Here is a 17734-nt window from a genome sequence, read left to right on the forward strand (position 1 = left end):
TCTATTGTTATCTAAGACAATGTTCTGATGCTGTGGTGTTCATTGTGTTGGTGTTTCCGGATTATAACAGATGCTGTATCTGTGTTTTCTCACCAGTTTTACCTTGTTACAATCAATAAATGACGATTGGAGTTGGACGTTCATCCTGGCTCTGAGGGTTTATTTAACGCAAGGTTATCTACTCGACTAGCGGTGCAACGCAGCGCATGGCGAGGCCGAGATATATGGTGATGCTGCTGCTGATGATGATATTGATGATGCTCATATGATGATAATGCTGATGATGCTCAAATTATGCTACTGATATTAATATTAATGATGATGATGCTGATGTTAATATTCGTGATGATGCTGCTGATGCCATCACCTCCATCCTCCGCACCAGGTCCTTCACCTTGCGGTCCATGGTGTCCACGCCCTCCATCCTCCCAGCACCACCGCCACCGCCACCAGCGCCTCCTCCCCTCTCTTCGCACTTCCTCAGCTTCTCCAGGAGCTCCCTGACGGTGCTCTGCAGGTCCACGATGGCCTGTTCCTGCCTCCGCGCGTTGTCCCTCGACGCCTGGGCTTGCGCGTGCACTTTGGAGGGAGTCCCGGTGCCCGGGGAGCAGCTCCGTGCGGAGGGGAGCGCCGCCGCCGCTGCGCCTGCCGGGAGATCGAAATTAGAAATCGTCGGTTCGTATCGGGGCCAGGGGGGGGGGGGCGGGGGGGGGGGGGGGTGGGGGGGCCCACGGGTTCGGTGCCCGAATCGGGCGCCCATTCGTGTGGGGGTTGTTAGTAACATCAGCATCATCAATATTAACATCAGATATACACTACACTACTATACACTACACTGCTATACACTACACTACTATACACTACACTGCTATACACTACACTATACACTACACTATACACTACACTATACACTACACTGCTATACACTACACTACTATACACTACACTACTATACACTACACTACTATACACTGCACTATACACTACACTATACACTACACTACTACACACGGCACTACTATACACTACACTACTATACACTACACTACTATACACTATACTCTACACTACACACTAGACTGTACATTCCACTACTTCACTATACCAGAGAGGGCGCTCTAGACGATAACGATGATTTAAAAGCGCCATCGCTCCCAGCGGCTTCCTAACATCGGATGGGAAGCAGCGTTCCAGACGGCCACAGGAAGCCGCGTCTTCCGACAGCGGCGCGCGGCTATTCCTGGCGACGTCTCGGACGCCCGCGCTGCGATGTGCAAATCCCTCGCGAGCCCTCTGGCAGGTGCGGTTAACACGTCGGCACACCACCGCACATCGCCCCCCCCCCCCCCCGTGCCGGTGGGGATCTTTGACCTCCTCCCCCGCGTGAAGCAAACGGCCACCAAGTAACACGATGGGGTGCAATACAAACCGCGCGAATAACCAGGGCGGCCTACCGCCATTGAACCGCGACACTTCTGCGACAAGTGGAGAACCCCCCCCCCCCCATCACTGCCACGACGTCGATCAGCACTGTCGCAGCGAATCGTTAGCCCCGTAACCATCGCCACCACCATCGCCACCACCATCATCGCCACCACCACCATCGCCACCACCACCACCGCCGCCACCACCATCACCTTCATTTTCTTCTGCTGAGACGCAGACGAGACGCAGGTTTCCTTGAGAGAACTGCGCGCTCACACTGACGGCGCTGACGCTGGCGGCGATGATGGCGGTGACGATGGCGGCGGCGGCGGTGATGTTGCTGCTCCGTGACGATGGTCGGGCAGCGGTCTCCGCGGCCCCCATCGTCGGCTGCGTTCCCTGCCACGTGCCGACGCGTCAGACGTTCTGCAAGCGCAGAGATTGTGTCAAAGAGGAGGCCAACATACCCTCTCTCTCTCGAGCTCCCTCTCCAGCGGAGACCTCGTCCACCAGCAGTGACGCGAGCGAGCAGTTGCAGGGCTGCGCCTTCGCCTGTCACTCTGCCATAGCAATGCCAATGGACTTGGCGTGAAGGTTTAAAACACCTTGTCCTGCGGAGGGAGCTGGTAGGAACGTTGGGTTGCTCGGTCAATGGCCAGGTACAACGGCGGCGTGGTGTATTCCGCAAATATGGCCGACTGTGAGGGCGGGCACAAGCCGGCGTGAGTAGGTTAAACGTTGAGTTTTATAAGGGCACCACGGGGTGACCAGCCCCTCCCCACCCAGCCCCACCCCTCCCACCCCTCACCCAGCCCCACCCCTCCCATTTTTGGATGCACGACGGACGCACACAATAATCCCCTGTGGGCTGGTGTAACCAGGAGGTTCCTACCAATATCACATCCACTCCGCTGATTTTGTAATCGTGAAACAAAACAGCAAATGCGAGAATATCTATCGTCGGCGAAGACTGTCAACTGGACATCCCGAACGCACGAATTCCAAATTGTAAATTCCCCGTTGAGTGTTCAGACGCTCTATGGGAACCTCATTTGCCAGTAAAAATATGATAATTGGTTCTTTACCCTTCTATCTGGCAACAAAACTGACACCTTTTTAAGGAGTCATGTTTGCATAGACCACAATACCTGCAGTCGTAATACAAACAAAAGAACATAACTCTGATAATGTATGCACTGTCCTTGAAGTTGATTGGTCCACACCCGAGACAGCTTTCCTTAGAGCCTAGTCTCATATGGGTTGGACCAGATGACGCCAAAAGGCGCACAACTCAAAGACAATGCACCATCAGAGTATGAGAGCTCGGGGCAAGCATCTACACTATGGGAACCTCATTTTTCAGTAAAAATATGATAATTGGTTCTTTACCCTTCTATCTGGCAACAAAACTGACACCTTTTTAAGGAGTCATGTTTGCATAGACCGCAATACCTGCAGTCATAATACAAACAAAAGAACACAACTCTGATAATGTATGTGCACTGTCCTTGAAGTTGATTGGTCCACACCCGAGACAGCTTTCCTTAGAGCCTAGTCTCAGACGCTGTCAATGAATGAGCATCAACCCCCAACACTCCCAATGGGTCTTCACAGGAGCGCGTGCAACCAATCCAGGAGTGCCGACCTACTGATAGCGATAACGATACCACTACTACCGTTCACAAGTAATAGTGTAGTGGGTTCACAAGCGACACAGACGGTGTAGTCGAGGCACACTATTATAACTCACAGGGTAACAATGGAAGGGGTAACGGCCGCTTCACCCGTACTGGACTGGGATACACCCCTAGGCTATCTGCCTAACTGTTCTGCTCCCAGGTCCTCCGCTAAGGGTGCTAGGGGAGGCTATCTGACCTGGCCCTGGTCAAGGCACGGGTCACGACACCCAGCCAGACAGACCCGGCTCTTAGAAGAACATCGGCACTGAGGCTCTGGGGCCGCGCCACTGGCTTGCTCTACCCACTTTACGCGAATGAAGCAATAAAGTGAAGCAGACGAGGCGAGGCGTTACACGCAGGGGATGAACCACGAGTGGCTTGCGACGGGAAGAGCTGACTGTGACATCGTCGCCTGATGATGCTATGTGGAATTACTGGCGAAACGTCGTACTAATATACTACACTGTACACTACACTACACACTACACTACACACTACACGACACTACACACTACACACGATACACTACACACGATACACTACACGATACACTACACTATACACTACTATGCACTACACTATACACTACAATACACTACACTATACACTACACTATACACTACACTATACACTACACGATACACTACACTACTATACACTACACTATGCACTACACTACACACTATACACTACACTGTACATTATATTATACACTACACTATACACTACACTATACACTACACTATACACTACACTATACACTACACACTACACTATTCACTACTATACACTACACTATACACTACTATACACTACACTACACTATACACTACACTATACACTACACTATACACTGCTATACACTCCACTATACACTACACACTACACTATACACTACACAATACACTACACTACACAATACACTACTATACACTACACTATACACTACACTATACACTATACACTACACTATACACTACACACTACACTACTATACACTACACTATACACTACACTATACACTACACTACACACTACACTACACTATACACTACTATACACTACACTACTATACACTACACTACTATACACTACACCACTATACACTACCCTATACACTACACTATACACTACACTACTATACACTACACTATACACTACTATACACTACACTATACACTACACTATACACTACACTATACTATACACTATACACTACACTATACATTACACTACACCCTACACTATACACTACACGATACACTACACACTACACTATACACTACACTATACACTATACTACACACTACACTATACACTACACTATACACTACACTATACACGACACTATACACTACACTATACACTACACTATACACGACACTATACACTACACTACACACTACACTATACACTACACTATACACTACACTATAATTGTAACTAATTGGCCACGTGTTGTTTACGTGACAAACCCCTCACTGATTGGCTGTGCCGGATGGTGGCGGATTTAATGACACATTTATATTTACGCGAACTAACCCATCACCATCATTATCACGATCTTCGTAATTGACACCACCACCACCATCGTCATTATCGATGTCCGATATCTTTAACAGGGACGATCTTTTTACTTATTTATTCATTTCTCGCCGCTCTCACAAATTTCCCCCAAATTCGCGAGATCGAATCTGACATCCCCCCCCCGCCCCCCAGGACCTTCCTCGACTCTCTGTTGTCTCTATGTTGTTGTTGTTGTTGTGGTTGTTGTTGTTGTTGTTGTGGTCGTTGTGGTTTATCCCATCCACAAAAAAACAAATCTGCGGATTTTTCTCTTCCACCTCCACGCCTGAACGCATTGTCCGACTGCTTGCACATTTTCACGCAAAAAACCACAAAACCAAAACGCCATCGTGTTCTCTTCTCTTTCTTTCTTTCCCCAGCCTCCCTCTTCAACCCCGACGGCGGCACCACCGCGAGAAGATCACCGAGCGCACTGAACATTGCTGCTGGCTGGCTCCTGGCTGTGCCAGGCTGTAGGGGCAAGTGCTGTTGGCGAGTCGCAGCAGCACCTGTCGCACACACGAGGGGGTGGGTGGCCAGCGCCACGCCCGGCCACCTTTGTCTCCCCCAGCCGCGATGTTTACTACACACCGCGCCGGGTACTCATTTTGAGGCTGAGTCGACCTAGGGGAGGCCCACGACCGGGAATCGAACTCGGGTCGCCGGGTTTGTAGTGCAGCGCAGCGCGCTGGTTTAACACGCACACGCTACACACAACAACAACAACCACCACGACGCTTGTGCCAGGCTATGTGCACGCTGAGGCCACGTGAAGTGTCGAAATCTCACTGGCAGGAGGTCACAGGGCAGGTGCCACGGGTCGACTGACTGAGATGGCTGTCTGATGCACCACCTTTGCCCCCTACTGTGCCAACTTGCTGTGCTTTAGCCACACGGCGCTCCGCTCGTTGTTGTGAGTGTCGCTCCTCCGCCCTCCGTTGTTGTTGGAGGGCTACTGCCTCCAACTGCCCAGTAGCGTCCTTCACGAGCCTCCTCCAAAGAGGCCGTCCTTGACACCGCTGGTACCAGTCATCGGCAAGTCCACTCAGCTCCACGTCCTCCTGTACCACATCACTCCATCTCTTCTCTAGCCCGTGCCGCGCCCGTTTAGCCCCCTCGATCCGGCCGAACAAAAGCTGTTTAGGCATGCGGTGGCTGGGCATGCGAGCTACATGACCCAGCCAACGCAGCCTTGCCTGCCGGTGGAGCTCACCGATGGGACTTTGTCCAGATCTTTCGAGGATTGTGAGCTCCTCACACAATCCAGCCTGGCTAGACCCAGGATGGATTGTAGGCAGGCCAGCCTAAATGTTTCTAACCGGCGAAGATGCTCCATTAGGGGGGTCCACGTTTCGCAAACGTAGAGAAGGGAGGGAATGACTGTGGCCGAGAAGACCTGAAGCTTCGTGCGGAGCGACAGACCAGGTAGCTTCCACACAGCGTTACGCAACCGATGAAAAGATATTGCCGCTCGACTGATTCGGAGTGAGAATTCTGCTGTCAAACAGGAGCCGGTCATGAGCACACTGCCCAGGTATGGGAAACTCTTTACTCTCTCCACAACTGCCCCATCACCAATTGGGAGTTGTGGGGGTGGAGTGTCGGATAGTACAAAATACCCAGGCAGGTGCTAAGTTTAGGTGGGGCTGATGGTAAGGCCCCAGGTTCAGCAGCAGCGCCTCCAACTCCTCCTCTGAGTGAGCAGCAATTACCAGATCATCGGCATACATAACGTGGTTGAGCAATAGGGAGCCATCCCTTGACCGCACCCGGGCATCGATAAGCCTCCCATTGTATCTGTACCAAATGGAAATTCCTCCGGTACAGCCATCAAATGCTTCACGAACTACGTGGTCGAAATGGATGTTAAATAATATGGGAGTCAGAGGACACCCCTGTCGCACCCCAAGGTGTACAGGGAATGGCTCCGACTCCCGGCCACGTAGTTTTACCCGGGCCCGCTCACCATCATGAAGGTCCTTAATGATCGTGAGCAGAGTGTCAGGGACTCCGAAAGCACGAAGCACAATCCAGAGCCCAGGCCTACTAATGGTATCATAGGCTTTGACCAGGTCAATAAAGCAGAGATGTAGGTCTTGTTGGAATTCCCTACACCTCTGTTGTAGCAGACGGACAGAAAAAACAGCATCTGTGCAGGACTGCCCTTTCCTGAAAACGCATTGGGGCTCCACAAGCCTCTCCTCAGCGTGCCTAGCAAGACGATGTTGAATAATCCTTGCCAGGACCTTTCCCGGCACACTGAGCAGTGAGATGCCCCTGTAGTTGTTACAGTCTGTGCGGTCCCCCTTCTTAAAGAGGGTGGCCACCAGGGCATTCTTCCAATCCTGCGGAACCCGTCCAGTGGTCTAGACTGTTGTTATGATGTCATGTAGGGGAGTCTGTACACAAACGCCACCCTCCCTCAGCATTTCGCTTGGAAGATCATCTCTGCCCGGTGCCTTTCCTGGTCTAAGACTCCGGATCGCCTTCAGTACTTCCTCAACAGATGGCACCTCAGCCAGCCACTCACAGGGGGTGACTTCTTCCAATATTTTTCCTATTTTTCCAACACACTACACACACTACACACACACTACACACACGCTACACACACTACACTACACAAACTACACTACACAAACTACACACACACACTACACACACACTACACACACTACACACACACGCTACACACACTACACTACACAAACTACACTACACAAACTACACACACACACTACACACACACTACACACACACTACACACACACTACACACACACTACACACACACTACACACACACTACACATACTACACACACACTACACGCACACACTACATACACATACTACATACACACATTACACACACACTACACACACACTACACACACACTACACATACTACACACACACTACACGCACACACTACACACACATACTACATACACACATTACACACACACTACACACACTACACACACACTACACACACTACACACACTACACACACTACACACATACTACACACATACTACACACACACACTACACACACTACACTACACACACACTACACACACTACACACACACTACACACACACTACACACACTACACACACACTACACACACTACGCACACACTACACACTACACAAACTACACAATACACACACTACACACACTACACACACACTACACACACTACGCACACACTACACACTACACAAACTACACACACACAATACACACACTACACACACTACACTACACACACACTACACACACTACACACACTACAAACACACACTACACACACACTACACACACACAATACACACACACACTACACACACACACTATACACACACACACGCACTACACACACTACACACACTACACACACATTACACACACACCACAGTAGTGTGTGTGTATAGTGTGTGTAGTGTGTGTGGTGTGTGTAGTGTGTGTGTGTGTGTGTATTGTGTGTATGTGTAGTGTGTGCAGTGTGTGTGTATAGTGTGTAGTGTGTGTGATGAATGAGTGTGTGTAGTGTGTGTAGTGTGTGTGTAGTGTGTGTGTTGTGTGTGTAGTGTGTGTAGTGTGTGTAGTGTGTTTAGTGTATGTGTGTAGTGTGAGTGTGTGTAGTGTGTGTAGTGTGTGTGTGTAGTGTGTGTGTAGTGTATGTGTGTAGTGTGTGTAGTGTGTGTGTAGTGTGTGAGTGTGTGTGTAGTGTGTGTGGTGTGTGTAGTGTGTATAGTGTGTGTGTGTAGTGTGTGTGTAGTGTGTGGAGTGTAGTGTGGTAGTGTGTATAGTGTGTGTATGTAGTGTGTAGTGTGTGTAGTGTGTGTGTAGTGTAGTGTGTGTGTAGTGTGTGTGTGTATAGTGTGTGTAGTTTGTGTGAGTGTGTAGTGTGTGTGTATAGTGTGTGTGTGTAGTGTGTGTGTAGTGTGTGTGTAGTGTATGTGTGTAGTGTGTGTCTAGTGTGTGTGTAGTGTGTGTGTGTAGTGTGTGCGTGTGTAGTGTGTAGTGTGTGTATGTAGTGTGTGTGAGTGTGTGTAGTGTGTGTGTAGTGTGTGTGTAGTGAGTGTGTGTGTAGTGGGTGTGTAGTGTGTGTGTGTAGTGTGTGTAGTGTGTGTAGTGTGTGTGTGTAGTGTGTGTGTGTGTAGTGAGTGTGTGTGTAGTGTGTGTAGTGTGTGTGTGGTGTGTATAGTGTGTGTGTGTAATGTGTGTGTGTAGTGTGTGTAGTGTGTGTAATGTGTGTGTGTAGTGTGTGTAGTGTGTGTGTAGTGTGTGTGTGTATGTAGTGTGTGTGTGGTGTGTATAGTGTGTGTGTGTAGTGTGTATAGTGTGTGTGTGTAGTGAGTGTGTGTGTAGTGTGTGTAGTGTGTGTGTGGTGTGTATAGTGTGTGTGTGTAATGTGTGTGTGTAGTGTGTGTAGTGTGTGTAATGTGTGTGTGTAGTGTGAGTGTGTGTGTCCAGTGGACTTGCCTGCGTTGAAGCGAATCAAACGGGGGTGGGGGGGGGCTTTGCGCCTTAAATCGACTTCAGATCCCGGAGAAGCCGCCGTCGATGCCGGGGTCGTGCATTGGAGCTGTCACGGCGCGTCTCACGACGGCCCCCAGAGGGGGTTGGTGGGACACGAGAGGATGGGGTGGGGTGGGGGGTTACCCAGTTCCAGCCCTCGGTATCATCCCCCAGCCCAGCCACGGCAACGCGATATCCCGCCCGCGAATCTCATAAAAAATTCACGAAAGGCGTTTCAATAATTCACAACTTTTACAAATAATAACAAGAAGCAAGGCCGTAGCCATGGAGTCAACATTGGGGGGGGGGACCAAATCATACAGGGGTCCCCCCCCCCAAAAAAATCTAAATTTGAAAAGAATTTCCTGACATTTCCTGCCTAAATTATTACAAAATTCACGAACACATGGAATAGACTTTAATTTACAATAATGTCTAATAGTGTTATTGTATTACATGGCTCTGTGTTGTTTTCCTTTTCTTGTTTCATTGTATGTAATGGCAAAGATTAGGAATTATTAAAGTACAACCATAACCACAATCATATAAACAGACAATTTATAGCATATTTGAATATTGGGGGGGGGGGTGTGTGTGTGTGTGTCCCAATCTATTATAATTATATATTATAAATATTATAATTATTATAATTACGACTTTGATAAGAAGAAGACACGTGGCGCCTTCAAGATCGCACCCACCAGGACACGCTCGCGACGGACTCGCGTTGACCCCGTGGATATTTAAACCAAAAAAAAACATCCGCGGAAGCTTCTCAACTCGACGGCGAATGAACTCCACGGTTTTTTTTTGGAGGGTGCAGGGTGAGGGGGGGTAGCTCGCGTGGAAATATAAATGTTGTGTCGTTAAACCCCGCCACCACCCGACACAGCCAACTAGTAAGGTCTGTCACGTGAACAAAACCTTACTAGTCCAGCGCGAGTGTATGGGGCCGTCCATAAATGACGTCACACGTTTTTGAACGATTTTTAACCCCCCCCCCCTCGTCACACGGCGTCACAAAAAGTCAGACCCCCCCCCCCTCAAATATGACGTCACAAAGCTCTGCCCCCCCCCCAAATAAAACATGCTTCAAATCTCTTTAAACTATTGTCATTGTAGTGTGTATTTAATGTGGCGCTGCACTCTGATGTTGTAGGAGAAAACATTTATTAAAAAGTCTATTTAATTAAGTAGAACGTGTTGACTATATTCATTTAAAGTTGCGCATTTTGATGTGACGTCACATTTCTTAAACAACCCCCCCCCCCTCGTCACACATCGTCACAAATGTCTGACCCCACCCCCTAAGTGTGTGACGTCATTTATGGACGGCCCCTATAGTGTGGTATATAGTGGAGTGTATAGTAGTGTAGTGTATAGTGTAGTGTATAGTAGTGTAGTGTATAGTAGTGTATAGTAGTGTAGTGTATAGTAGTGTAGTGTATAGTAGTGCAGTGTTTAGTGTAGTGTATAGTAGTGTAATGTATAGTAGTGTAGTGTGTAGTGTAGTGTATAGTAGTGTATAGTGTAGTGTATCGTGTATAGTGGTGTAGTGTATAGTGGTGTAGTGTATAGTAGTGTAGTGTGTAGTAGTGTAGTGTGTAGTAGTGTAGTGTATAGTAGTGTATAGTGGTGTAGTGTATAGTGGTGTAGTGTATAGTAGTGTAGTGTATAGTAGTGTAGTGTATAGGGTAGTGTATAGTGTAGTGTATAGTGTAGTGTATAGTAGTGTATAGTGTAGTGTATAGTAGTGTAGTGTATAGTAGTGTAGTGTGTAGTATAGTGTATAGTAGTGTATAGTGTAGTGTATAGCAGTGTATAGTGTAGTGTATAGTAGTGTAGTGTGTAGTGTAGTGTATAGTAGTGTATAGTGTAGTGTATAGTAGCGTATAGTGTAGTGTATAGTAGTGTAGTGTGTAGTGTAGTGTATAGTAGTGTAGTGTATAGTGTAGTATACTAGTACAGCACACGAGTGTGTTGGAGAGCAAAGCCACAACACTTACACTCTGAGTACGACGTTTCGCCTTCAATTACAACGAGCATCACGTGACAAACCTTACTAATTGGCTGTGTCGGGTGGTGGCAGGGTTTAATGACACAACACTTATTATTTACGCGGTCTGACCGCAAAAAACCCCCGCTGTGTTATGGATGTAATGTGCACCGATGCACCACTTTAGTAAGGGCGATATTGGCAAGTAAAATATACACGGATTGAGTGAGTTATGGGTGACAGTAATTGCCTGATGCCCAAATGAACATTGATGCATTGGTGCTGATCCGCCTATAGCCCTATGCTGACTGATCCAGCGGTGGAAATTCCACGTTCCTTTGACGGCGGCGATTCTATTCATCGTAGGACCCCCCCCCCCTAGAAACGTTGTCGAGATTTCACCAACCCCCCCCCCCCCCCCCCAGAGAGAGGGACGGCGTGAACTACTCGCTCGTTCGTGTGGATGTCGGGGTGAGGGTGGGTGGGGGTTAGTGTGGGTGTCGGGGTGAGGGTGGGTGGGGGTTAGTGTGGGTGTCGGGGTGAGGGTGGGTGGGGGTTAGTGTGGGTGTGGGGGTGAGGGTGGGTGGGGGTTAGTGTGGGTGTCGGGGTGAGAGTGGGTGGGGGTTAGTGTGGATGTCGGGGTGAAGCTGGGTGGGGGTTAGTGTGGATGTGGGGGTGAGGGTGGGTGGGGGTTAGTGTGGATGTGGGGGTGAGGGTGGGTGGGGGTTAGTGTGGATGTGGGGTGAGGGTGGGTGGGGTTAGTGTGGATGTCGGGGTGAAGCTGGGTGGGGGTTAGTGTGGATGTGGGGGTGAGGGTGGGTGGGGGTTAGTGTGGATGTGGGGTGAGGGTGGGTGGGGGTTAGTGTGGGTGTGGGGGTGAAGCTGGGTGGGGGTTAGTGTGGATGTGGGGTGAGGGTTTGTGGGGTTAGTGTGGGGTGAGGGTGGGTGGGGGTTAGTGTGGATGTGGGGTGAGGGTGGGTGGGGTTTAGTGTGGGTGTGGGGTGAGGGTGGGTGGGGGTTAGTGTGGATGTGGGGGTGAGGGTGGGTGGGGGTTAGTGTGGATGTGGGGTGAGGGTTTGTGGGGTTAGTGTGGGTGTGGGGTGAGGGTGGGTGGGGGTTAGTGTGGATGTGGGGGTGAGGGTGGGTGGGGGTTAGTGTGGGTGTGGGGGTGAGGGTGGGTGGGGGTTAGTGTGGATGTGGGGTGAGGGTTTGTGGGGTTAGTGTGGGTGTGGGGGTGAAGCTGGGTGGGGGTTAGTGTGGATGTGGGGTGAGGGTTTGTGGGGTTAGTGTGGGTGTGGGGGTGAAGCTGGGTGGGGTTTAGTGTGGGTGTGGGGTGAGGGTGGGTGGGGGTTAGTGTGGGTGTGGGGTGAGGGTGGGTGGGGGTTAGTGTGGATGTGGGGGTGAGAGTGGGTGGGGGGTTAGTGTGGATGTGGGGGTGAGGGTGGGTGGGGGTTAGTGTGGGTGTGGGGTGAGGGTGGGTGGGGGTTAGTGTGGATGTGGGGGTGAGGATGGGTGGGGGTTAGTGTGGGTGTGGGGTGAGGGTGGGTGGGGGTTAGTGTGGATGTGGGGGTGAGGGTGGGTGGGGGTTAGTGTGGATGTGGGGGTGAGGGTGGGTGGGGTTAGTGTGGGTGTGGGGTGAGGGTGGGTAGGGGTTATTGTGGATGTGGGGGTGAGGGTGGGTGGGGGTTAGTGTGGATGTGGGGGTGAGGGTGGGTGGGGTTAGTGTGGGTGTGGGGTGAGGGTGGGTAGGGGTTAGTGTGGATGTGGGGGTGAGGGTGGGTGGGGGTTAGTGTGGGTGTGGGGGTGAGGGTGGGTGGGGTTAGTGTGGGTGTGGGGTGAGGGTGGGTAGGGGTTAGTGTGGATGTGGGGGTGAGGGTGGGTGGGGGTTAGTGTGGGTGTGGGGTGAGGGTGGGTGGGAGTTAGTGTGGATGTGGGGGTGAGGGTGGGTGGGGGTTAGTGTGGGTGTGGGGTGAGAGTGGGTGGGGGTTAGTGTGGGTGTGGGGGTGAGGGTGGGTGGGGTTAGTGTGGGTGTGGGGTGAGGGTGGGTAGGGGTTAGTGTGGATGTGGGGGTGAGGGTGGGTGGGGGTTAGTGTGGATGTGGGGGTGAGGGTGGGTGGGGGTTAGTGTGGGTGTGGGGGTGGGTGGGGGTTAGTGTGGATGTGGGGGTGAGGGTGGGTGGGGGTTAGTGTGGGTGTGGGGGTGAAGCTGGGTGGGGGTTAGTGTGGGTGTGGGGGTGAGGGTGGGTGAGGGTTAGTGTGGGTGTGGGGTGAGGGTGGGTGGGGGTTAGTGTGGGTGTGGGGTGAGAGTGGGTGGGGGTTAGTGTGGGTGTGGGGTGAGGGTGGGTGGGGGTTAGTGTGGATGTGGGGGTGAGAGTGGGTGGGGGTTAGTGTGGGTGTGGGGTGAGGGTGGGTGGGGGTTAGTGTGGGTGTGGGGGTGAGAGTGGGTGGGGGTTAGTGTGGGTGTGGGGGTGAGGGTGGGTGGGGTTAGTGTGGGTGTGGGGTGAGGGTGGGTAGGGGTTAGTGTGGATGTGGGGGTGAGGGTGGGTGGGGGTTAGTGTGGATGTGGGGGTGAGGGTGGGTGGGGGTTAGTGTGGGTGTGGGGTGAGGGTGGGTGGGGGTTAGTGTGGGTGTGGGGGTGAGGGTGGGTGGGGGTTAGTGTGGATGTGGGGTGAGGGTGGGTGGGTGGGGTTAGTGTGGGTGTGGGGGTGAGGGTGGGTGGGGGTTAGTGTGGGTGTGGGGGTGAGGGTGGGTGAGGGTTAGTGTGGATGTGGGGTGAGGGTGGGTGGGGGTTAGTGTGGGGTGAGGGTGGGTGGGGGTTAGTGTGGGTGTGGGGGTGAGGGTGGGTGAGGGTTAGTGTGGATGTGGGGTGAGGGTGGGTGGGGGTTAGTGTGGGTGTGGGGGTGAGGGTGGGTGAGGGTTAGTGTGGATGTGGGGTGAGGGTGGGTGGGGGTTAGTGTGGGGTGAGGGTGGGTGGGGGTTAGTGTGGATGTGGGGGTGAGGGTGGGGGAGGGTTAGTGTGGGTGTGGGGTGAGGGTGGGTGGGGGTTAGTGTGGGTGTGGGGTGAGGGTGGGTGGGGGTTAGTATGGATGTGGGGGTGAGGGTGGGTGGGGGTTAGTGTGGATGTGGGGGTGAGGGTGGGTGGGGGTTAGTGTGGATGTGGGGGTGAGGGTGGGTGGGGGTTAGTGTGGATGTGGGGGTGAGGGTGGGTGGGAGTTAGTGTGGATGTGGGGGTGAGGGTGGGTGGGGGTTAGTGTGGGTGTGGGGTGAGGGTGGGTGGGGGTTAGTGTGGATGTGGGGGTGAGGGTGGGTGAGGGTTAGTGTGGGTGTGGGGTGAGGGTGGGTGGGGGTTAGTGTGGGTGTGGGGTGAGGGTGGGTGGGGGTTAGTGTGGGTGTGGGGGTGAGGGTGGGTGGGGGTTAGTGTGGATGTGGGGTGAGGGTGGGTGGGGGTTAGTGTGGGTGTGGGGTGAGGGTGGGTGGGGGTTAGTGTGGGTGTGGGGGTGAGGGTGCGTGGGGGTTAGTGTGGATGTGGGGGTGAGGGTGGGTGGGGGTTAGTGTGGGTGTGGGGTGAGGGTGGGTGGGGGTTAGTGTGGGTGTGGGGGTGAGGGTGGGTGGGGGTTAGTGTGGGTGTGGGGTGAGGGTGGGTGGGGGTTAGTGTGGGTGTGGGGGTGAGGGTGCGTGGGGGTTAGTGTGGGTGTGGGGTGAGGGTGGGTGGGGGTTAGTGTGGATGTGGGGTGAGGGTGGGTGGGGGTTAGTGTGGGTGTGGGGTGAGGGTGGGTGGGGGTTAGTGTGGGTGTGGGGGTGAGGGTGGCTGGGGGTTAGTGTGGGTGTGGGGTGAGGGTGGGTGGGGTTTAGTGTGGATGTGGGGGTGAGGGTTAGTGTGGGTGTGAGGGTTGGTGTTCACCGAGGGTGGTTTGCGAGGCTCCCCGTGTTCACAGCGAGATCGTTCGGGCTGCAACTTCCCACCGGGAGCCGCGGCCGAGCCGGGCGGTGCTCGAGTTGTCAAAGTGCAGCGCGGAGCTGCGATGAAAGATGCATGAGCAGGACGTGCACTTAGAACTCGCGGAACGGATCCAGTATCGGCAACGCACACACGCGCACACACACACGCACACACGCACGCACACACACACGCACGCACGCACACACACACGCACACACACACGCACACACACGCACACACACACGCACACACACGCACACACACACACGCACACACACGCACACACACACACGCACACACACGCACACGCACGCACGCACACACACGCACACACACGCACATACACGCATACACACACGCACCCACACACACGCACACACGCACACACACCCACGCGACACACGCACGCACGCAAAGATAAAGATCTCCCTTATAGACTTTGGGGCAAGTGCTGCTAGCGAGCAGCACCTGTGAAGGCCGGCGTGGCACACGAGGGAGTGGGTGGCCAGCACCACGCCCGACCGCCTTTGTCTCCCCGAGTTGATCACTGCCCAGAGGTGATCAGAGTTGGCGGTGACGGCGGTTGTGGGAATGATTGGCACAGTAGGGGTACAGGTGGTGCATCAGCCAGTCATCTCAGGCAGGTGACCCGTGGCACCTGCTGGGTCTGCCCCGTGACCTCCTGCACCTAGCCTGGCACAGTAGGGGGCACAGGTGGTGCATCAGCCAGGCATCTCAGGCAGGTGACCCGTGGCACCTGCTGGGTCTGCCCCGTGACCTCCTGCACCTAGCCTGGCACAGTAGGGGGCACAGGTGGTGCATCTGCCAGTCATCTCAGGCAGGTGACCCGTGGCACCTGCTGGGTCTGCCCCGTGACCTCCTGCACCTAGCCTGGCACAGTAGGGGGCACAGGTGGTGCATCTGCCAGTCATCTCAGTCGGTTGACCCGTGGCACCTGCTGGGTCTGCCCCGTGACCTCCTGCCAGCGGGCGTTCGACACTTCACGTGGCCTCGACGTGCACCTAGCCTGGCACAAGCGCCGTGGTGACGTCACTGCCACTTAGTGACGAATGGCGGTTGTTGTTGTTGGGAATGATTGGTGGTGGTGGTGGGTGGTCGTGGATACCGTTAGGGGCCGTCCATAAATGACGTCACGCGATTTTGACCCCCCCCCTTGTCACACGGCGTCACAAAGTCAGACCCCCCTCAAATATGACGTCACAAAGCTCTGCCCCCCCCCCCAAATAAAACACGCTTCAAATCGCTTTAAACTATTGTCATTGTAGTGCGTATTTAATGTGGCGCTGCACTCTGATGTTGTAGGAGAAAACATTTATTAAAACGTCTATTTAATTAAGTAGAACGTGTTGTCTATATCTATTTAAAGTTGCGCATTTTGATGTGACGTCACACCCCCCCTAGGTGAATGACGTCATTTATGGACGTCCCTTTATTCTTGGTGATATTCGCCCAAACGTGATGGTTGATTAAAGAGAAACAAAAAAAATATTTGACAGAAATATTTTAGTCACAAATGATGTTAAAAAATACAAAACTGAACACTGGCATCAAGACTTGGAACCATTGACTGACCACGTTTTAGGCCGAGTGGACCTACAGGAGGCCCGTGCCAGACACCAATTTCAGTCTGAGCGGACCTAGGGGGAGGGAACACCCATTCAGAAGGGGTAACCTGAAGCTCATCCAGTTAATTTCCATTCATTGGATTGCGGAGAAAGGAGGTGAATAATTCATCACACCGGCACACACAACTCCGAAACGCCGTGTCGGCAGGGTGGACCCTAAAGAAATCTGCGGATGCCAAACAGAACTCCGAAACTTCGTGTGGGCAGGGTGGACCCGAAAGAAATCCGCGGATCCCAAACAGAACTCCGAAACTTCGTGTGGGCAGGGTGGACCCAAAAGAAATCCGCGGATGCCAAACAGAACTCCGAAACTTCGTGTGGGCAGGGTGGACCCGAAAGAAATCCGCGGATCCCAAACAGAACTCCGAAACACCGTCTAGGCAGGGTGGACCCAAAAGAAATCCGCGGATGCCAAACAGAATTCCGAAGCGTTGTGTCGGAAGGGTGGACCCAAAAGAAATCCGCGGATCCCAAACAGAATTCCGAAGCGCCGTGTCGGCAGGGTGGACCCGAAGGAAATCCGCGGATCCCAAACAGAATTCTGAAACTTCGTATGGGCGGGGTGGACCCGAAAGAAATCCGCGGATGCAAAGCAGAATTCTGAAGCGCCGTGTGGGTAGGGTGGACCCGAAAGAAATCCGCGGATGCCAAACAGAATTCCGAAGCGCCGTGTCGGCAGGGTGGACACGAAAGAAATCTGCGGATCCCAAACAGAACTCTGAAACGCCGTGTCGGCAGGGTGGACCCGAAAGAAATCCGCGGATCCCGAACAGAACTCTGAAACGCCGTGTGGACGGGGTGGACCCGAAAGAAATCCGCGGAACCCAAACAGAATTCTGAAACTTCGCGTGGGCAGGGTGGACCCGAAAGAAATCCGCGGATGCCAAACAGAATTCTAAAGCGTCGTGTAGGAAGGGTGGACCCCAAAGAAATCTGCGGATGCCAAACAAAAC

The 17734-nt window shown here is 52.7% G+C and overlaps 2 protein-coding genes across 2 annotated transcripts in view; both read right to left on the reverse strand.

Annotated features, from left to right (window-relative positions):
• LOC144950517 (uncharacterized) overlaps positions 1–15211 on the reverse strand; it is a 24680-nt gene extending 9469 nt beyond the window's left edge. The window contains exons 1-4 of the mRNA XM_078880655.1: positions 15097–15211; positions 9165–9281; positions 1638–1851; positions 368–645 (exon numbers count right to left, since the gene is read on the reverse strand). Coding sequence (XP_078736781.1) covers positions 368–645; positions 1638–1809 — 450 coding nt within the window. The 5' untranslated portion in view covers positions 1810–1851; positions 9165–9281; positions 15097–15211. The remainder of the gene's footprint in view (positions 1–367; positions 646–1637; positions 1852–9164; positions 9282–15096) is intronic.
• TBC1D24 (TBC1 domain family member 24) overlaps positions 1–17734 on the reverse strand; it is a 525632-nt gene that overhangs the window by 197993 nt on the left and 309905 nt on the right. The window lies entirely within an intron of this gene.

This window comes from Lampetra fluviatilis, chromosome 58, assembly GCF_964198595.1.
Source record: "Lampetra fluviatilis chromosome 58, kcLamFluv1.1, whole genome shotgun sequence".
Taxonomy (NCBI): domain Eukaryota; kingdom Metazoa; phylum Chordata; class Hyperoartia; order Petromyzontiformes; family Petromyzontidae; genus Lampetra; species Lampetra fluviatilis.